This window comes from Ictidomys tridecemlineatus, chromosome 3 (assembly GCF_052094955.1).
Source record: "Ictidomys tridecemlineatus isolate mIctTri1 chromosome 3, mIctTri1.hap1, whole genome shotgun sequence".
Taxonomy (NCBI): Eukaryota; Metazoa; Chordata; class Mammalia; order Rodentia; family Sciuridae; genus Ictidomys; species Ictidomys tridecemlineatus.
Genome location: NC_135479.1, coordinates 94,286,246 through 94,308,564, shown reverse-complemented (window position 1 = coordinate 94,308,564; position 22,319 = coordinate 94,286,246). Strand labels below are relative to the sequence as shown.

At 42.1% G+C, this 22,319-nt stretch overlaps 2 protein-coding genes across 5 annotated transcripts in view; one reads left to right on the top strand and one right to left on the bottom strand.

The window, feature by feature from the left end:
* Cp (ceruloplasmin) overlaps positions 1-22,319 on the top strand; it is a 47,803-nt gene that overhangs the window by 18,964 nt on the left and 6,520 nt on the right. Inside the window, exons 7-19 of one of the 3 annotated variants that reach the window (XM_013358823.4) lie at positions 839-978; positions 1,913-2,065; positions 2,702-2,916; positions 5,354-5,504; positions 6,836-7,048; positions 8,078-8,285; positions 9,781-9,920; positions 11,047-11,175; positions 13,397-13,503; positions 14,925-15,141; positions 15,581-15,720; positions 16,851-17,013; positions 19,205-19,348. In XM_013358823.4, coding sequence (XP_013214277.2) covers positions 839-978; positions 1,913-2,065; positions 2,702-2,916; positions 5,354-5,504; positions 6,836-7,048; positions 8,078-8,285; positions 9,781-9,920; positions 11,047-11,175; positions 13,397-13,503; positions 14,925-15,141; positions 15,581-15,720; positions 16,851-17,013; positions 19,205-19,221 — 1,993 coding nt within the window. In that variant the 3' untranslated portion in view covers positions 19,222-19,348. Of the gene's footprint in view, positions 1-838; positions 979-1,912; positions 2,066-2,701; positions 2,917-5,353; positions 5,505-6,835; positions 7,049-8,077; positions 8,286-9,780; positions 9,921-11,046; positions 11,176-13,396; positions 13,504-14,924; positions 15,142-15,580; positions 15,721-16,850; positions 17,014-17,134; positions 17,446-19,204; positions 19,349-22,319 lie in introns of those variants that run through there. The other 2 variants (XM_040269938.2, XM_078043489.1) reach the window with 2 other exon arrangements.
* The window catches only part of Hps3 (HPS3 biogenesis of lysosomal organelles complex 2 subunit 1), a 34,625-nt gene continuing 32,203 nt past the window's right edge, over positions 19,898-22,319 (bottom strand). For both annotated transcript variants that reach the window (XR_013436567.1, XM_078043490.1), the window contains exon 17: positions 19,898-20,730. Coding sequence is in view for 1 of the 2 variants with exons in the window: in XM_078043490.1 (XP_077899616.1) it covers positions 20,603-20,730 (128 nt within the window). In the remaining variant the exon portion in view is untranslated. The remainder of the gene's footprint in view (positions 20,731-22,319) is intronic.

Sequence of the window (22,319 nt, the reverse complement as noted above, 5' to 3'; positions counted from 1 at the left end):
AGGAGGATCCCAAATTTGAGACCAGCTTGGGCAACTTAGTGAGATCCTGTCTCTAAACAAGAAAATAAAAAGGACTGAGGATGTGGCTCAGTGATAGAGAACCCATTCAATCCCTAGTTCAAAAACAAACAAACAAAAATCTCCTGCCCCATTCATCAGACCACACACATTTCATCTTGGTATCACTACTTCTCCTTTAGATATTTTAAAGAATCACTTCCCTGGGAGATCTGAGCAACCTAGGCCCCTCTGCATCGTGTCCCCAGCAAGAATGACTCCTTGACACCCTGTGCTCATTGCATTTATAGTATCGAGATTGCTTCATAGTCACTCCTCTGATAAATGTCAGGTCCCTGTGGACAGGCATATCAGCCTTCATACATACTATGCATATCATCAGCATATCACAGGGGTCCTGTACAAAGCAGATATTCAACACATTTGCAAATGAAAGAAGAGATGAATGGGGTGCTTTTGTGCTAGTTAGATGCCCTTCAGGAGTTTAATTTCTTCATTTGTAAATGTGGAGGATGATTCCCACTTAATGGCCTGTGGATTTCAGCAAATGAAAGAAAGTTTCCATCAGCTGGCTGGTGCAACTCTAAGACAAACTGCAGCTACTGTGTTTTCAAACACTTCATAACTAAGTACAAAGATTCTGTTGTAGAACAAATCAGTAACTGTCAAGGGTGGACAAGGACCCTCCTGAACTTTTCATTTCAGGTGATGTTTATCTTGAGGCAGTGAACAGGATTTTTTTCTTATATGGGCCTTATGTGAATACACACCTTCTGTCTCACTTCAACACCAGCATCAGACCTTTTTTTTCTTTTGACAGTGACTCAAGGGTATTTTTTGAACAAGGTTCTACAAGAATTGGTGGCTCTTATAAAAAGCTGGTTTACCGTGAGTACACAGATGTGACCTTCACAAAGCAAAAGGAAAGAGGCCCAGAGGAGGAACATCTTGGCATCCTGGGTGAGTCTGCAGAGAATATGCATGGCTGGGGATACTCACCCCCAATCCCAGAAAGAATAGACTTCCATGTGAAAACTGGGCACCCAGAGAGTCAAACTCCAATAAAATGCAGCAACTAATGAGAAGGCCGGGCGTGACCCCAAGCCCTCTGCAGGTGTTCCCAGGACAGCCTCCAGATGTGCTTAGTGGAAGACCAGAGTGTGGATTTAGATGCCCGCCCTTCTTCTTCATCTGTTAGCTGCGGGGATTTTGGAAATGACTTAACTTTCTGTGCCTGCTTGACTCCGCAATATGGGAACAATAATAGTGCTTACCTCATGAAATCGTAGTGAGGATTAAATGAGCTATTACATGTAAATACTCAGAACTACAGATAGAAAGCTCTCAAAGGTCAGTTTGGCCATTACGCAAAATATCTATATACTATAGAACTATGTTTTTATTCCATAATTGGTAATAATATTAATTTTAGTGATGGAAAATCTGAAAGGGTCATCCTTTGTAACCAAGCTAAAAAGCTGCTTTGGGTGGTCATGGTTTATAGAACCCACTGACTCTTGGGACAAATGACACACATTTAGCCAGCAGAAGACTAGACTGAGGAGTATATAGTTACTTCAAATAAGTTTTTGTAGATGTGTAGACACTCAGTACAATTTTTCATGGATGTTGAAAGTCTATTATTAACTTGGGCAAAAATGATAACAAATTTCATTACCCTGAAGTTGGATCAAAAGTCCTTCTTACCTTTTCCTAATCTCACCATGTCAGATTGGCCATGAACTTTTTTAAAAACCCAACTTTTCAGTTTGCCACAAATAAGCATGTTGCTTCCAGTGGTACTTGCTAGAGGACACAGCCGAAGAAAATAATGCTTATTCATTTTTGCACATGATATAGCAATGAAGCCCAATAATTCTCCCTTTGTTCCTAGGTCCCATCATTTGGGCAGAAGTGGGAGACACCATCAAAGTCACCTTCTATAACAAAGGACCGTACCCCCTCAGTATCGAGCCAACTGGAGTGAGATTCAGCAAGGAGAATGAGGGCACGTTCTATGCACAACATTACAATCCCCCGACGGAAAGTGAGTATGGCCCCCTTCAACCAATCATCAGCAATGTAAAGTTTTAAAAGACGTCCAGATGCTCATTTTTGAATATTGGAAAAATACATGAAGGTATAACCAAAAATATGCGTTATCCATAGTTCTATAGTCACGATTACATTTTATATAATTCCTTCACTTTCTTCTATGCACTATAATATATATTTTAAATATGATCATGATAATATATAAATATACTTATCATAATAGTTTTGCACCCAGAGTTTGTTCTGTTAGCATTGTAAGTATTTATACATATAATTTTAATGATGCAAAATATACCAGAATATGGATATCTTTGAGCTTTTCACTTTTCAAGGGTGACCAATGAAGACTGGTGATTTTGCCACCACTTGCAATGTGACCCTGGGCTGGTTTATTCAGCCTCTCTGCCCTCATAAATTGGGGAGGTTTGAACAGTTCCACAATTGCTTTCAGTTTTAAGCTTCTTGAATAAGTCACTCTAACCTGCTGATCTGACACAGGAGCACTAGTAGGATTCCATTCTCACTCACCACAAGGAACCTGGAAGTAGGTTATCCTAAACTCAATTCATCATGTGGCTCTAGTGACAGTAAGAAGAACACTGAACTTCCTGCTGTGGCCTCCTCACAGGTCCACCTCCTCATCCAGCCTCCCATGTGGCACCTAAGGAAACCTTTACCTACGAATGGACTGTCCCCCAGGAAGTGGGACCCACTTATGCAGATCCCGTGTGCCTGTCTAGGATGTATTATTCTGCTGTGGATCCCACGAAAGATATATTCACTGGGCTTATCGGGCCAATGAAAATATGCAAGAAAGGAAGTTTACATGCAAATGGGAGACAGGTAGGTCTAGTCAGAGGAAATGAAAATGATGTGCCAATCTCTGAATTATCATTATTATAAGGAAAATTCTGAATTTTGAGACAGTGAAGATTTTACATAAAACTTTTATTCTAATTTTTTTTTAGCCTTATAAGATGTATATTAAGCAGAGATTTTCTGCTAACACGATTGTTAGAAGATGGGTTGGGAGTGTGATTGTCTATAGGATCCCTGGTCTTTATGATAAAAATAGACTTTTAACATGAACATTTAAAAAATCACCTACTAATGATAATGGTGCTGAGAATGAAACCCAGGGTCCCACTCATGCCAGATAAATGTTCTACCACTGAGCCACACCCTAGTCCTATGTCTAGATTTTTCTGTGGTGTTTTATAATACGTTTTTATTTCCCTTCTTAATTGCTATAAATCAGTGACTTGATTTAAAGATTTGATCAAATACAGAGGGTTTTTTTTCTTTTTTCTTTTAAGGTTACTATACCATGTGGGCTTATGGTCCTACAAGAATACTTTCTTTTTTTTTTTCTAAATTTTAATATTTATTTTTTAGTTTTCGGCAGACACAACATCTTTGTTGGTATGTGGTGTTGAGGATCGAACCCGGGCCGCACGCATGCCAGGCAAGCACGCTACCGCTTGAGCCACAGCTCCAGCCAAGAATACTATCTATCAGAGAAAGTAGACTGTATAGTAGGCCCTCAGTAGGAGATGTTATCAGTCATCAATGATCTTTTCCTAGATCATAAACTAATCAGAAGTTGTGTCGTCGTCGTCATCCTCATCATCATCATCATCTTTTTGAATTCTACTCTTTTCTTTATCTGGCATTTTTCTAAAAGTGGAAAGTTCCTGTAATTAGTTATTTGGTTATCTCAAGGGACATGTTCTATATGAAGGAGAAGACAAAAATTTGATCCTTCCCGTTTTTTTTAAGTTTTCAAATTTGAAATAATTCAAGCTTCAATAATGTCTTTTTAAGTCAAATTATGTATTGTCAAATTTGGGGACGGATTTACCCATTCTAATGGGGGATAAATAGTTATCCTTTATTCTATTTATTTCTAGTTTACTGAGAATGTTTTTCTATTTATAAAAAAAAAAAAGAAAAATTACTTGAACTTCTCAAAAAAAAAAAAATCCTGTGCTAGGCACAGAATTCAGTGGTAAATCAGACATCTAAGCTGGTTTATAGCTGTAATAGATTTACAATTTAGAGTTATGTGGGGGGAGGGCAACAAGAAGAGAGGAGATAAGCAAACACAGAAAAAAATGAAAATAAATAATTTCAGGGAGTGACAAGTGCTTTGGAAACCAAAATAGAGTAATGGGACAGTGAACCGAAACCTTGAGAAGATGGAGATGACATCTAAGGAGCTAAACTTCAGGCAAACAAACTCACAGCAGTCTGGGGGGACACAAAGGGATCAGCTGGGCAGGAACACTCCATGTTACAAAAATTTCATTTCAGATGATATTTTTTAAATGGAGTATTATGGAAATTCTGTCTCTGAAATTTAAAAAAAAAATGTTACCAGGACATTTTTAGGTGTAGTTACTATTTCATCTTATTTCCAGTGAAGCTTTTGAATCTGAAGACTCTGTGGTTTTTTCTCTTTAGGCTGGTGGACATTCCTGATACTATATCTGATGATTGTGTCTCCCCCTTTTTCAACTCCTGTCTTTCTAAAATTATTGCTGAAGGTACTTCTCATCTTCATTTCTTTTCTTCTGATGTATGGGCACTTTCTTCAGATCACCTTCCTTAACTCAGTTCTCGATAAGATCTAACCTTCAGATCTCTGCCTTCAGTGGGTTTTACACTTGGATAATTGTGTTCTTCATATCAAGAGGAATCTTAAGGGAAAGATATGCAACCCTCTCTAACGTTTGCTCTCCTTTGCCATCTTCTAAATTTTTTTTTTTTTTTGGCCCAGGGGCAGGAGAGGGAGTAAGAATATTTGCCCAGCTGGTTGGAGACTGTGAATCCCTGTTCCAATTCATTGGCAGATTATTTAATCACTCAGGATGATCCATCTTTCAATCTGTTGCTTCCACCTGCTCTGCCTTCAGGAATTCTGAAGTTCTCATAAATGTGCATGCATCTTCCCTGACTTCCATCACCCACATGTATCCACCCCCCCAATTTTAGTAATTTTTTTGGAGTGTGGCTTCAAATGGTGGGGGGCACATGGGTAGGAACTGAGGTGAGAATTTAAAGTTTTAGCTGCAGAGAGAAACTCAGATTACCATACTGAACCACAATCCCATTCAACAGACACCAAGGTAAACCCTGGTAGCCAACTGGAATTTCACCAGCTCTAGTTCCCAAAGAGGAGCAGACATGTCTGTTCTTGCTTTAGCCTGTCTGCACGCACAGCCTTATGTCTGCTGCTTTATTCATTCTGCCTTCACCTCATTGTTCTTCTGATTTGCAGAAAGATGTAGACAAGGAGTTCTATTTGTTTCCCACCGTATTTGATGAGAACGAGAGTTTGCTCCTGGATGAAAATATTAGAATGTTTACAACTGCACCTGATCAGGTGGATAAAGAAGATGCAGACTTCCAGGAATCCAATAAGATGCACTGTGAGTACCACATCCCCACCAAGTTCTTGGGTTATTTCAGTGTTGAATACATAAAACTTTTAATTAAACCAAAATGTGGTCAGTTTTGCTCATTAATTTCAACAAATGATTAAACAATGCTCTGAGGGAAATATCATTGGTTATTTAATATTTTAGTCAATTATCCATCATTTCACTTAACTCAGAATATAAGACATACAAGATATACCTACTAGATGAATAGTCCTGAAAGGGGGTCCCTATCAGCAGCCTCCACATTGCCTAGGGACATGAAAGGCAAATCCTTAAACCCAATCCCTACCCAGTAAATAGAAATTTGGTGTGTTAAATCCCAGAAATCTACATTTAACAACCCTCCAAGTCATTCTGATATAGGCTCAAGTTTGAGAACTACTGAGTTGGACACTTTTCTCATCCATGCCTCAGTAATGACAGGCTCATTTTATTATTAAATGTAAAAAGATATGACCTTTGTCCTATGATCTCATGATTCTCACCCTTGACTGAACATCACCTGGGGATCACCTGGGAGCTTTAAAAACTACCAATGCCCAGAATAATTTTCATTAAATGGAAGCCTCGATTTGAAGATGTAATGCAGTGTGTGTGTGTGTGTGTGTGTGTGTGTGTGTGTGTGTGTGTAATTTCTTCTTTTTCTTTTTCTCTCGGTGTAATCCTAAAATATGATGGTTATGGTTAGAGACAGTGAGCTAATGTTCAAAAAGCCTACACCACTAATTTAGAATAGTAAAAACTATTGTAGCTCACAGAGGGAAAAAAAAGTTAAGTTTTGGTTAGTTTGTTTACAGCTAGACTGGTTCTGGTCATACCACCTATGAAATATTTTATTGATTCTGCATTTTTGCATTTTGCAAGTATCAAAAATATTATCTATTGAAAATAACAGAAAAAATTCCTTGCATAGACTCTTCCCTGACATTCAAGATGAGAATTTTCATCTAAGACAAACACATTCCCAGTGTATGATGTTCAGGAAGAGTAGTATTTATTCATAGTTTTAGGAACTCACAAAAATGACCACAGAGAGAAGAAAGAATGGCAGCGGAAACCCACTGTTCTAGCAGGAAGAGCAGTGAGATCCCCAGAGTGCCAGGGACATAGCACAGAACTCGGAGGTCTTCAGTTCTGCTCCTCCAGTCAGGGGCTGCTCTGGAAGTGCTGGGGATGACACAGACACTCCTGACACATAAAGAACAGACAGGCTTGAATGGGGCTTTTAAAATGAAAAAAACAACACATAGTTAGGTTTGGAAGTCAGAGACTGTCATAAACTCAATTGCTCTCAATAGGATATTTCCCAACTTTTACAGCGATTAATGGATTCATGTATGGGAATCTGCCTGGTCTCAATATGTGCCTAGGAGACTCTGTCGTGTGGTACGTATTCAGTGCTGGAAATGAGGCCGACGTACACGGGATCTACTTTTCAGGAAACACATTTCTGTCAAAAGGAGAAAGAAGAGACACAGCCAATCTCTTCCCACAAACGAGTCTGACACTTCTCATGCAGCCTGACTCGACAGGTTCGTGTGTCTAGAGCCAAGATAAGACTCTGTTGGGCTGATTCATGTAGCCAAACATGTTGGGAGGTAAAGTCACCCTGGCTCAAGTCTCCCAAAGGACCTTCCTTCCTTGAAAAGGTGTTTAAGGAATACATAGGCCTGCGTATTCCCTATTTACTGGAGAGAAAGAGGGGATACCAGAGGAAGAAGAGAGGGGGCTCTGGTTTCCTCTGATTCCACACAGAAGAGTCCTCAAGCAATTTCCTTTTTAATTCAGGTCCTCTTGAAGGTAGCTGGGGAGGCAGAGTAGCAGGGTGGCCCCCACAGAGCCCCAACGCTGAGCTTTCCATAGGGTCTCTGCAGCCTGGATACACTGCTTGCCCTGTTCTCCGCTAGAACTGCAGCCATGCAAATTCAGACAGCGACCAGCCTTGCTCTGAATGAGCCAACCAAACTGAAACAACCCAGAAAGAATTTTAATCAAGATACGAAAATATGCTAATTTATTTCAGGATTTATTTGGCTCATTTTGTGCCACTAAAACTTAAAACAGATGCAGTGACTCCCTTTTTATTCTTTTGACAAGTAGAAATACATTGGACAATGAAAAAAAAAGGGAGATAAAGTGTCTCATGGAGCTGAAATTCTATCCCAGGGAGACAGACACTAAGCAATCCTAAGAATACATCCACATCAAGTGGTTATAAGTACGGGCAGAAGACTAGGGCAAGGAGGGGATGGCGACCTGTGGAGCAGGAGCCAAGACTCCCTCAGGAGGTGACAATTAAGGAGAGACCTGAATAATGTGAGCATATGCACCATGTAGATATCTGGGGAGAAGGTTACAGGCAGGGGATGTGGCCAGTGCAAGGGTATCCGGATGGGCACATGCCAACCTCTTCTAAGAACAGCTAAGGAGCCTGCAATAGAGTAAACAGCAGGTGAGGCCATCAGAAGTGGGGGTCACGTCCTCTAACTGGGTCACAAGAAGGGCTTTGGCATGGATTTGGAGTAAGGTAGGGAGCCAACTTTTCCTCTCTCCCACTCCAGGGACCTTTGATGTCGAGTGCCTTACGACCGACCACTACACAGGTGGCATGAAGCAGAAATACACTGTGAGCAGCTGCACGCAGCAGTCTGAGGATCTCACCGGCTACCTGAATGAAAGAACCTACTACGTGGCAGCCCTGGAGATGGAATGGGATTATTCGCCACACAGGGCATGGGAAAAGGAGCTGCATCACTTACAAGAGCTAAAGTAACCCGCCAGGCTTTCATTTCCACTTTGTGATTTTAGGTTTTCTACCAGAGGAAAATGATACCAACTTTTAGAATCAGAAGCCCTTGGGTTCAGCAATACCAACCCAAACAACAAAAGCCTCCTAAGAACCTGTCCTCATCTATTGCTGCTTAATTTTCTCATGAGGAAAACTTCCACTATCTTGTTATTTATTTTCAAACTAACACAAAATTAGAGGCCAAATTCAGAGCTCACTGTTAGCTTTATTTACCAACTATTGGCTGCTTGTTTTTCTTTCCAAATTTCACTTTTAGCCCATTTTGTATTCCTAAAACTGTTAGGTATGCAAGAGTATTTTAAATGCCTGATGGCAGTCTAGGAACTCTTTCCTCCCAAGAACTTATAGGAAAATATGGGTCAAAAACCATTAGCGATGTGTGCTGTATAGAAAAATAAGAATACATTTAGTGTGCATAATGAAGTGAAAGATGGCTACCAGAGCTTCCAACACCCGTTCCAAGCAGCATCACCTGGCACCCCTAGTAAGCACTGTGCTCTCCTCTATATTAAGTATATCTTGCACCTTCTGGATGATCTGGTCTGAGGACTGGGCTCTGCGTGGATGAGCAGATCCAGGGTGCACAGCACAGAGGAGAGCCGTGGTGGGCAGCGCGGGCTAGTTAGTTTGACTATGATGGCAACTGTGATTTTTAGTGGAATAAAAGGTTATTTTGGTGACTGGGATTAAACTGTTAAAAAGTTATGCAAGCCAGGTGTGGTGGCACATGCCTGTAATCCCAGCAGTTTGGGAGGCTGGCGCAGGAGGATTACAAGTTCAAAGCTAGCCTCAGCAATTTAGTGAGGTCCTAAGCAACACAAAAAGACTCTGCCTCTAAATAAAATATATTTTAAAACACAGGGGTGCTGGGGATGTGGCTCAGTGGATAAGCAATCCTGGGTTCAATTTCTAGTACCAAAAAACAAAAACACTATATATAGGAGTCATGAGGTGGCCATGAAAATTTTAAGAACAGGGAATGATCAGGAAAAGGTGCCATTGCAGCTTCTAGCATCCAGAAATATGGCAGTAGCCTGAGATCCCATCACTGACTGAATCTGGACTCATACAGCTTTAGGCGGCATGGAAACCTAGGGATGATCTGTTGAATTCCTCATTTTAGGGGCAAAGAAACCTTGGCTCCAACAGGTCGTGATGAGCTGGAGGTAATGTAGCCAGTGGCAAAGTGAGGGCCAGGATCAGGGACGCTACCCAGATGGCGAGGGGTGCTGTCTGCCACACACGTCTAGCTTTAAAGCCCTGTTTTTTGTTTTTGTTTTTTTGTTGTTGTTATTGTTTTTTTTTTTTTTTTTACTGGGTTGGGAAATGACTAAAAACTGCCACATTACTTCAATAAAACTATACTTTCACTCAAAATTTAAAACTTAAATACAAATTCCATTTTCATTAAAACAAATACTAACCTGTTTTTTTGTCTTTTTTTTTTTTTTTTAGTGTTTCCAATGCATTTCTAGATAAGGGGGAGTTTTACATAGGCTCAAAGTACAAGAAAGCTGTGTACCGGCAATACACCGACAGCACCTTCCGAGTCCCAGTGGAGAGAAAACCTGAGGAAGAGCACCTGGGGATTCTAGGTAGGTTCACACGCCTCCTGTCAGAGGGGTGGCAAACCATGCCCCTGAGTTCTATTTGCCTTTCATATGTCACAGTTATTCAAATCAAAATAAAAGGTTATTCAGTAAAAGAGAAGCCTATGCTTATTGAAAAGTATGGATAATAAAATATTACTCATTTCTGTCAGAAATAATGCATCATTGCTTATACTGGTGAACTTTTATGTATTTGGTATTTATCAAGTGGATTAATGCAGTTTTGGTGAAGTTCCTAAGAAGCTGCTTCCTAATGAAATTCCTACCCCAATTCTCCCTTTTCTCCCATCCCATAGACTGACTCACTCTCTCTCTCTCTCTCTCTCTCTCTCACCGAGCCATTTAATTTTTAAATTAAGATGTAAATGGTTAATTACAAGAACACCCCCACACACGGGAAAGCGAGTGTTACCATGCACAGGCAACGGAGAAGTTGCCCTGGACTGGTCAGGAGCCGCCTGAAGACAAAATGCCCGACTTGACCACACCAGGCTTGGGAATGATCTGAAAACCACCTGACACCTCCACCCCCCTCTCTCCCTCCCCAACCTCAGAGTTTTCCTGGGGCTTGGTTATCCTCAGCCCCTAGAGCAAGACACCCAGAGGAAAATGGCATTGAGGTCGCATGGCAGAAATTCTACCATACAGGAAATGTTTGGGATTGGCTCGGGGGCAGGATGGGGAGGAGCAGCCCATCCTCTCCAATAAGAACCGTCCTAAACTCACACTCAGGAAGACCCCTGGGGGGACCAGCTCCCCAAGATTAGGCACTACCCCTAGAATTCTGGGTAAGAGATTTCCCATGGTCTCCAGAGGATAGTGAGTAATACAGGATGAACCCCTGTCATCAGCTCTCCTGATGAGGCACTACCCCTGGAACTCTAGGTAAGAGCTTTACTGTGGTCTCCATCTTTCCTGGAAGCCATTGCTGGTATTTTTACCCCAGAACCTCCAGTAGGGGGTGTAAATCTATGCTAGTACTAGCTCAAAGCCACAGGGGAGATCAGAGACCGCCTCATGCTGGGAAAGTCACCTGGTCTCGGCTTTATTACTAAGTTAGAAGTTTCCATCTAGCAGGTGAATAAGCCACTCTTCCTTTCCCTCTCACCAGGCCCACAGCTTCATGCAGATGTTGGAGACAAAGTCAAGATCGTCTTTAAAAACATGGCAACAAGACCCTACTCCATACATGCCCACGGGGTGAAAACGGAGAGCCCCATGGTGACTCCAACACTGCCAGGTATTCACAGGGAGGAGCACCTTAGGGACACGGCAGCCTCTCTCCATGGATGGCTACTGTCACACAGGCATTTCTTCCAAACGAGTGTGACCTGAGGAAGTGAAGCAGGAGGTGGGGGCTCAGAGGGGACACGAGGAGTGTGTCTGCATGTGCACCGGTGTCCAAGCATGTGCTCCTACCAGGGCAAAGGAGCCAACAGGGAAACAGGAAGGGGCTGCAGAGCTGTAGATCCTTCAGGGGAGTCCCAGATGCTCCCCCAAGCTCAGCTAGGGCATGCCTCAGGTGGCACTGACCTCACTACGTGTGGCCGAGGTGTGTGGGCCTGTCTCCCAAACAGGGTCAGCAAGGCTGCTGCTTGGCATTTTAACTGCCCCCTGTATCTAGTCCAGTACCTGGCATGACCTAGCTCAGAAGATATTTTCTTCCATTATTTATCAAATTGGCTTCTAGGAAAATGCCATTTTTTTTTTCGGTCATTTGGGAGTGCTCAAATACACCAGACGAGAAAAGGAATAATTGCTCTGCAGAGTTGCTCTTGCAAATTTAGTGGGAACAGAAATCTAAAAAAAAAAAAAACCCTGCCCTGGTGGTCCTCCTGCTCTTCCCCGGGAGGTGAGCAGATTGGAGGGAGCTAAATGGGGAGCAGCAAGCACTGCTTTGGAAGGCCCAGCAGGGTGAGGAGTCCCGGGTGATGTTCTAGGGCCATCAGGAGGGCTTCTTTTAGGAGGTGACATTGATGGGGACATCTAAATGGCACGAGGCAATGGTACCCAGGTAGTTGTGGGGTAAGACCAAGGCCCCTGAGATGGGAGATGGGAGTGTGCCTGGCCTGAAAACAGCAAGCAGCCCAGAGGTGAGAGCCGAGCAAGCAAGGGACAGAATGTGAAGCAGGGACAGCGGGGCGGGTCGGAAGAGGGAGGGCCAGGAGGCCATGACTAAGATGGAGAGTCTATATTCTAAACACCTGTGTGAGGATCTGAGCAGAAGAAGGATGACTGACACCTCTAAGGGGGTGTTCTGGCTGATAGGTAGGCAGGTGACTCTTGGGGCAAAGGCAGCATCGGGGACCAGTGAAAGAACTTGTTTGATAATCTGGGTAAAAGTTCTACCAAATCATCGTGATTTGGAACAGAGGAGAGCAGCTGAAAGGGTAAGAAGTTGGGGTACCAGTTTGATTTTCAAGGTGCTGCTAAAGTGGCCAAAAAGGGGGCAAGAGGGAGTATGGGGAAGAGAAGAGCCAGGGAGGACTCAGGTTCTGAGCATCAGCCACGGGAAGAAGAGGGCCGTGGAAGGAGGAAGGGCCGGGGAGAAGGAAATGCTACTGTGCAGCTTGTTGCAATAAGTAAAAGTGGAGGCGACAGTAAGGTGTTCAGGTGGTGAATCGACACTTTATATTTACAATAAAATTTCGACATAAGAATAGTTAAAGAACAGGAAGAAGTCTTCCACATCCCTCAAGACCATGCTCAGGTCTAGCCTACTTGCCTAGTAAAGGTCTGCAGGACTCCGACAGGTTAGAGTCCGATGGCATTTTTAAATATGCGAGTAAAGAGCACAGTCAGGATTGGTAGAGGGCACGGGGGAAGTTCAGGTCCAGGATCAGTGACCCAGGAAGCCCTGAGGTGACTGGAAGTGGAGATGGGACTGGAGAAGATCCTAGGGATGTGGGAAGAGGGTAAGGGTTTGGCAAGGTAGGAGGATCAGAATATGGTTATGCCCTGCATGGGACAGGAGTGGCAGAAGAGAGCCTACAATGAGACAGATGGGACAAGACAGGAGGCCAGCAAGACTTTGACAAGTCGGAGGCACAGGAGTAGGGGGGCTGATCCTGAACCCAAGCTCAGTGAGCAGGTGGTGGGAGGAGGGGGAGAGGAGGGCTGCACAGAGCCAAGGGAGTTGAGTAGGACAGTCACACACAGACATGACCCCAGGGACGTGGCTGCCCCTGCAGGACAGTCATTTGGCATGTGAGGGAAACATTTCAAGCTAAGAGGAGTTTGTAAAGCTTCTTCAAATGAGGATACTGGAACAGCCCCTCCTGTCTGAATGACAGCAAGTGTATCATCAACAGTTAGTTCCTAGTTGACACACACAAATGACATGAAATATATCTAACAGTCAATCTTAAAACTAAATGCCTGCAAGGAGTTTTGAGTAGTATTACCCTGGCATTCCAGTTCCTGGGTTACTACTATCAAGGCTTAACTCCTGATTAATTTAGGTGAAATTCGCACTTACATATGGAAAATCCCAGAAAGATCTGGAGCTGGCACAGAGGATTCGCCCTGTATCCCATGGGTTTACTACTCTACTGTGGATCAAGTTAAGGTAAATGTTAAGTCATTTGGTGTTTTATGACAACCCCCCCCAAATTGACACACAGTTGAAGGAAGGTGAGTGTTTTCCTGTGCTCAAGTTCTATGTAAAACAGGAAAATAAGTATTCAATCTATATTAATTTGGTTTATTTGTTTGTAAAGATAGTTATAGTTAGCCTAGTATTGCCGATTGTGGAGAATACTTATAGAATGTAAGTTATCAATCAATGTTGTATTTTATTTCCCTTTTGGCTTGAAAATATGTTGAACTCAAAGAGCTGGTACATAGTTTCAGCACTCTTTCCAACCAGATAATATAAAAGCTGATCTCAGCAGTCATTCACAGAGTAGCTGAAAGTGCTGTTTGATGAAACATTTCAACATTTGTTCAAATATTTATTTTGTAGAAATAAATCTCTAGTCCAAATCTTTTCTGAGTTTCGGTGCTGCATACTGGTCTGCTTCCCCCAGGGCCTTAACTCTCAGCCACTCTAACATGAATGCTGGGTCCTTGGCCTCTTTATGCATGTTCCGTTGTACCAGCAGCAGCACAGGCAGGCACCCAGGCCACAGATCTGATGCAGAGGTGCTGACTTACCCAGCACCTGCCTCTCCCTCGCTCACCCAGACCATTCACCCTCCCACCCCCACCTAGAGCTCAATCCATTCCTTCTCTCCATCCCCATAGCTCAGGAAACTTGTCTCAACTACACCATGTCCTTCCAGCGTCCAATCTCTTCCCCTCCAAGTCTTCCTTCGCTTCACCTAAATGACTTAGAACAAATTTGCTGCCATTTTCTGTCTAGTTTTTCAGTGGTTTCCAATGATGCACAAGACAGAACCTTAAGTTCTCTACCGTGATTCAGCCCAAAGACCCTTCAAGACCTATCCTGCCATTTCAGACACCCAGCCCAATCCAACTGCTCACTGATGTGGCGTTGGTGGTCTCCCTCCCTGTGTGCATCATTCTCCACTGAAGCTGAGACTACTCCCATGTCTACTCCATTTCTTTCATTTCTGTTTCCTTTATTAGAATGAGTTCCCAGAGGGCAGGAGCTTTGCCCACTCTTCCATGGATTTATAGTGAGTGGCCTAAAGTGTGGCTCATATTCATGAACTCATGAGCCCATGGTGTAAACAAGCCACACTGTTCATTTAGGATTCTTTTAAATCACTGAGCATTAGCTGAGCTAATTTTTGGCCTCTATGCACATCTCTGCTTCCATACCGCTCACATAACTACCCTGCTGCTCACCACTGTTCCAACTGAACCACTTCACTGCAAAGTCAGTAAACTGGCATCATCACGTTAGGCCAAGTCTACTAGTTAAATGGGTCCTCCCCAAATTCCTGAGGTCAAAGGTGGTAAGACCCCAGTTTGCTGAAACCTGACCTATATTCCAGAATGACCGAAGTTTCTGCTCGTCCCCAGGATCTCTACAGCGGATTGATTGGCCCACTGATCGTCTGTCGGAGACACTACCTGAAAGTATTCAATCCCATGAAGAAACTGGAATTCTCCCTTCTGTTTCTAGTATTTGATGAGAATGAATCTTGGTACTTAGATGACAACATCAAAACATACTCTGATCACCCCGAGAGAGTAAAAAAAGATGATGAAGAATTCATAGAAAGCAATAAAATGCATGGTACAGTACGATACATTATTCTAAAACAAATATCCTCATTTTCACCCTTTGCTTCTTTCAACTATAATTAGGTTGGAGACTATTCATTTATTACATTTTAGGTAAACTATTTTTTCCTCATTTTGTGAGGGATAATTCTATTGAAGGGGACTATATTTAAAATCATTTACTAACTTTTCTCCCAATTTTCTCCAAAAATCTCATTCCCTTTTAATAAAATCCATAAGTAGGATTAAGGCTTTCTTCAGTGCAAGGTGATGAGAGAAGCATTAGTGTGACATAAGTGACCTTAAAATATCCATTTCCTTCATTTGTAGTGAAATGCATTCTATTATATCCAAAAGACTCCCCCCCATTCATCTAATATCATATTATCTGTGAAATACCTATCAGTTTAAAATATTCTACAAGGTAACATGCATTCACCTGCTTTCCCCAGCTATTAATGGGAGAATGTTCGGAAACCTGCGAGGCCTCACGATGCACATGGGAGATGAGGTCAACTGGTACCTGATGGGGATGGGCAATGAGATAGACCTGCACACAGTGCACTTTCACGGCCACAGCTTCCATTACAAGGTAAGAGCCACTGGTGGTCTTCCTTCTTGCTCTGTTTGAATATGGCTTCACAGAGGGAAAATCTTTCCTCACATGTATCTATGAAAAATTCAAAGTTTCATCTGAGCATGGTGGCAGATACCTGTGATCCCAGCCACTCGGGAGGTGGAAGAAGGAGGATGTTAAGTTCAAGGCCGGCAATTTAATAAGACCCTGTCTCTCTCTCTCTCTCTCTCTCTCTCTCTCTCTCTCTCACACACACACACACAACCTGACAAAAGGACTAGAAATCCAGCTCAGAAATCTAGAGTGTTTGCCTAGCATGTGTGAGGCCCTGGGTTCTGAAAAAAAAAAAAAAAAGGAAGTTTCGAAGAGTAAAAGGTACAGAAATTTCAGTTGATACCCTAGTCTTTGTTAACCTGAGTTTTCCTTGAAGTTTTCACTGAATTTTCATGGAGTTCCACTCACACAGGGCTCAGTAAGGCATTTGAGTGGAGCTTCTCTCAGAGAGGGCAGGAGTGTTCCCGTAATAAGCCAGAGAGCAGAGGTCAGGACCAACCTAACTTTTGCCCTGCTGTTCAAAGTTCTGAATCTTAAAAGGCCTGGGTGAGCAAGGTCATCGGGCAGATGTTAAGCAACGTCCCTCCACCACAATCTTACTTCTGTTCTCGACCCAGTGCTGAAGTGCTGATTTCAGCAGGAACCAATGGCCCTTTTATAATATTCTTTTTTATTAAATTTTTGAGTTAATGTAGAAAATGTATTAACTACTAAAAAAGCACCTTGCAGAAAGTCCATTTATAATCTGCATTTTGTTTTACAAGGATCTATTTCTAGTGGACTTTTGATTCTATCCTTGCAGAAATACACCCAACTCCTGTCTCCAGTTACGTCTCTGTCTGGACTGGCCCTGGCCTGGGCGTCTCCATCAGCCTCCTTTTCTGCTTCCATTACTATCCTCCTTGCCCTAGAGTTTCATACACAGATGGTCTAGGGCTTATTAGAAACACACAGACCACACATCCCACGGTCCGGATTAAACACAGATGTATAGGGACTCATTCCATTTTTCTAACATCCCCAGGTTCCCCAGTGGAAGACTGAGCCAACTCTTAGTACATTATGTAATGTTTGTCATTTTTCTAATTAAGCACAGGGGCATTTATAGTTCTGATGTCTTTGACATTTTCCCTGGGACGTACCAAACCCTAGAAATGTCTCCCCAAACTCCTGGAATCTGGTTACTCCACTGCCATGTGACCGACCACATTCATGCTGGGATGGAAACCACGTATGCCGTTCTACCCAACGAAGGTAAATATGCAGCTGGAAATTCTGGAAGTCATATTTCATGATACATAAAAGGCCTTTTTGCCTAAATAATATGAAGAATTTGTGAATTTTATGCCCTGATTTCTTCCTTCTCTACCTCCAGGCAGGAATTTACACGGCTCAATTCCTGATAGCCAGCACTTGAACAGCACATAGGCTCTAAGCTGGTCCCAATCTGATGCAGTATAATTGTCCCTGAAGCTGACATAAGGCATTCACCAAGAAGTGAACCATGATTTATGGGAGACACATTTAGAATTTAATTTCTGTGCAGAGGGTGTAGCTCAGTGGTGGAGTGCCTGCTCAGCCTGCATGAGGCCCTCAATTCAGTGCCCAGCACTGCAAAACAAAAGCAAAAGCACAACTTTTAACTTCTTTCTTAAAGGAAAATACTAACTTTTTTCTAAGTAATAGATCATTCTTAAGAGAAGTCTGGGAACCCCCCCCCCAAAAAAAAACGACATAATTTCCAACAGCCAATCAGACAGAGGAGCATCCTCTATGCTTCCAGGGAGAGGGGAAGGCATCACTGATTGTGAAAAATGCAGGAGAAAAAGTTAAATCCCCTGTCCCCCAATTCCTGCAGCAATTCCCCTACATGAGTATACACACACACACACACACACACACACACACACACACACACACACCCCACAGCAGGAAACTGAACAGAATTTTAATGTATATACACCAACAAAGTGTACAAAGAGTGAAATTTCTGCCTTATGGCTACAGGCTTTGGTCTTTCCTGGTTCAAAAATGGACATGACAAACTCAACAGGGGGAAATTATGTAAAGAAAACAACTCCGTTTCCTTCTCAAAACCAGGATAAAAGGAAATATATAAATGGTTGAAAATTTAAGTCACTGAAAGATTAATCCTTAGTACAAATGGAGTTTAATTTCTGCTCCAGGATTTTATATCAACACCTTCTGCCATGAAAGTTTCTTCTATGAAAGTTCTTTTTATTATAAAGAGTGTTTAGTAATAATGCAAGAACCCGATAGAAGATAAGCCAATAACTTAAACAAAGCAAAAAGTTAAAAAGGCTGAGAAAAAAAATTATGGTCTTTAAAAAACGCTTGCCTGCCTGTAAACCACACAAAAGAGCATCCCACTGTGATGTCATGCACCTGGAGATGGCTGTTTCCACAAAGGAGAAGTCCTTAGGGAGAGTGTTGTCTGTCCTGTCAGTTACTGTAGTCCAACTCTCCACCCTGAGCAGCACACAGGGACCTCCTGTGACAAATGTAAAAGGTACTTTTCTTACACTGTGACTTTTCCATGATAGATAACCTTTCAGATGCAGATCACAGATTGAGAAAACTTACTTGGTTTGAAATTCCCTAGACAGGGGCTGGATATTTGTATTGCTAGCCAAGTACCCCAACCTAACACAATAATGTGCTTGGTGACTATTTCACATATTCACAAAATGACACAAAATTTCATGAACTTTCTTTGGACATACAGAAAAGCTGCGGGAGTGGGACAAAGAATTCCCAAACGCCCTTTATCCAGATCCCCAAATGTGAATGCTCTACACAGCTTTATTTCCCAATTTCACCAATCATCCTAACCGTGTTCTTTACAGAACTAGGAACCCCACTCATGCCCCGTACTGTTGCCACTTCCCTGAGGCCCCCCTGACACCTCTCTTACAGGAGCTTCTCAGACCCTGTCTTTCACAATCTTGATGCTTTGGAAGGCCAGAGGGCAGTCAGTGCACCCACCACCCTTCATCTCAGTCTGTCTGGTGCCTCCTGGTGCTTGTGCTGTTGTATTTTTGGTCACCCTGTTACAGAAACTTGCTGTGTTTTCCTCAATGCCCCATATTAGGAGGCACGGGATATTGAGTTGTCACATTATGGGTGAGGTTACCTTTGAAATGACTGGTTAGGGTGTTATCCACCAGGTTTGAGCACAGTCAAGTTACTATTTGTCCCTTTATTATTAATCAGGATCCTGTAGGGAGCAATGTTTCTTTAATTTAATCATTCCTAGAATAAGAGATTTCTAAATATATGAAAAGTAGAAAATATAAACGAATTAAGAATGATTAAGCAAAGAAGTACTTTAAACTTAGAATACATTTAAAGTACCATCTACTAATTTTTTAATCATATAAAATACACTATTTTAAATAATGTCTTAAAATTTCTTTTTCTATAGAAACCAAGTCTGGCTGAAAGAAATAATTTGGTGATAAGTGGAAAAATTTTTAAAAAAAGATTCATAACAATGTATGTGAACATGTTAAATACAACATTACTTTGGAATGGCTATAAACATTAATAAAAGACTGAAAACATAAAATTCTGTGCATCTATGGGGGAAACTGTGTTGCCTGCTACAGATAAAAAATATCAACAAAGGCCATTAAGATGTTTAAAAAAAAAAAAAAATCTATGACCAGAGAGCTGTCCCGGTGGTCCTCAAAGGATCACATGAAGCATCCCTGACATGTTCCCAACCATCACCTTCCCATCAATGCTGACATCGTTTCTAATGAGCCAGTGGGCATGCAGGTACAAGCTGCAGAGGAAGAAGGAAAAATAAAACAAAAATTAAAAGATGCCAATTGGAGTTTTGTTGAACCCTTGAAAAGATGGTCAAGGGGTATTACCTGGAATTGGGAAAGGTGAAGTTGAGAAACAATGCCTATGTCAAATCCAGGTAAAAACAAACTTAATAAAATATTGAAACCTTGCCACCAGGAGAAAAGCTTCAGAACGTGGTTGTGCCAGGCAGTGGGCAAGCAGAACTTCTGTACTGTCTCAACTGGATTCAGTGAACACTCTCAATGAGCTGAACTTGGACTCAAAAACTCCTTCACAAGAGGTTAAAAAAGAAGACAGACATGACTATCATGATACAGTGCTTTATTGTTACAAATGCTCCAGCTGCAAGAGCAACAGGAGTATACATCAACAGGAAACAGATACAAGGCTTGGGCTGGAAAGCATGCATTCAACAAATGATGCCAACATCCAGACAGGAAGTGAGGTTTGTGAACATTTACTTCATCTGATGCAGAAAGAAACAGCACAGGATTTAAAAGTAACAAGAAGATAAGAGTTGGAAATCTTTTACAGTGGCAAAACATTTACATCTTCCTCAAGAGAAAATTATTATTATTATTTTTTGAAAGTAACACAATAGAAAAATCTGGAAAATTCCAGAAGATAAAATTTCTGGTGCTCTAAAGTAACATTCAAATAAACTTGTAAAATATTTCCTCGAGTGTTCCTGGGATAGAAAAAGATTGTCATGTCTCCAAGAACAAGAAATTGGTGGTGTTTTCTGGAATAAAAATCAGTATCCACTTTTAAATATGTGGCTTCCTTGAAGAATTCTTGTGTCTTGAAGCTCTTTTACATTCTGAGCAATTAAAGGGATTCAGGTTATAAATTTAGAAATTAGTGGTTACCCACTACATGAAGCACCCTGAAAGAATCTGAGATGTATAAAAAATACAAAAAAAAAAAAAAAAAGAAACCCTTTGCTTGTATCTGTACCTGGCAATAAATTTTTAAAATGCAGCTTCATATGCTACTTTCAAAAGACACTTCAAGTCAGTGATTTTTTGCGACTGCAGTAAAGAAGATAGGGCAAGAAGAATGCAGCAGTACCATCTTCTGGGAGGACATTCAAGAAATCCCTGAGCTCCAGTTCAACAGCAACAATCGAAAGCACTTCTGTTATGGGAAAGAAAACCTGTTAGAATGGAAAGCCCATCTTTAATCTAAGTCTCTTAATCACTCATTCGATTAATCAGAAGCTGGTTCAGGAGACAAAATGTTACAACTACAAAGAGAACAGTCTCCTAAGTCCACAGACGACTTTGTGGTTTTAACAACTTCTAACATCCTTTCTAGACTCCTCTGAAGTTGATTTTATATCCCATGGGATCTGGAGTTCCTCTTTCATTGCTGGATTACTAGGTTGTTTTTCAATAGGTTCCTATTGTTTTCTAAAGAGAAACGTGACTATCTGAAAATGGCCTGCTGTTAGCACTGTCCTGCAGGAAATATACATCGGATGTTTGCCAGGCAAGGAAACACCATTTCCAGTTGGATACCACTGCCCTAAATCAGTTCCTCTCCATTTTGAGATTGTGACATTATTAATAAGTACAAATGTGCCTTTTTCATAAACTGCAAAGGAAGGTGCTCCAGTGAACATTTTAAACACAAAGGGCTTCTCATCAAGTGTATTTGTAAAGGTAAATGTGTGCTTTTGTGATTGTATTACTAGTTAAAAGATATGCGCTTCCCTCTTCTAGAGAGAAGGGTGATGCTTAGGAGCAGTGTTCCCCATAAATGCCTCCTGGTCTCTGGCCCTGTGCGCACTTCAGGCCATTCCCAAGTGTCCTCGTGTGCCCACTGCTTGCTCTACATAAGAGCTGCTTAGAAGCTTCTGCCCAACATTCAGCAATCTTAACCATGGTCACACAGAGGAGCCTCCTGCTGTTTTTGCTGAAAACTCATAAGTGCGGTGGAGCCGCACTTATGAGTTTTTTCTGGAAATCAGACAGTCTAGGGAAGGAGTCCAGATGTCAACTCACCTACTTGGTGAGTGACTTAAAGGGAGTTACTTAATCCTTTGAGTCCTGGTTTCCTCAACTGTAACGTGTTTTTAGTTTGTGGTTCCTGGGGCAGTGCTACTGGTATTCAGCAGGCAGGGGCAAGGATGCTGCTGTTTAACATCTTCACGTGCACTGGGGACATCACACAGACAGACAATTTCCCAACCCTCAAAATGCCAAGGCTGGGAAAAGCTGCAGTAGAGAGAAAAATCGGAGCTCCAACACACTCTAGGAGTCCCTGTCCCAACCTCACTCTCTTGCAGTTTTGCCCAACATTTCACTCTAGAGTGACTCTGGAACTTCTCATCGGTTCCGGGATATTAAAAAACTGGCTTGCCGTGGGTCACTCGATAAGTGGCACACCTAGAACGTAATTCTAATTTTTCAGACTCAAATCCGGGCCCTTAGTGTGCTTAGCTGCCAACAGGAACACCTCTAAGAAATGGAATGGAAGTTCTTCAGGTACCTCCCCTTCCAATCAATAAATAGCTACAGGATGTTTCCTGTGGGAGAAGCACATTGCTGCTGAGCAGAGTGCACACCATGAAATGCAGACAGAACGCTGTGCCGGCTCCGAGGCACTGCAATCCAGTGATGGAAATCACACACAAGAGCACACACACAAACACTGGAGGAACAATTATGGGTAAGTTAGGGAAGAAAGCACATGGATGTGAGCCATAAAGAGGCTTGACTAGA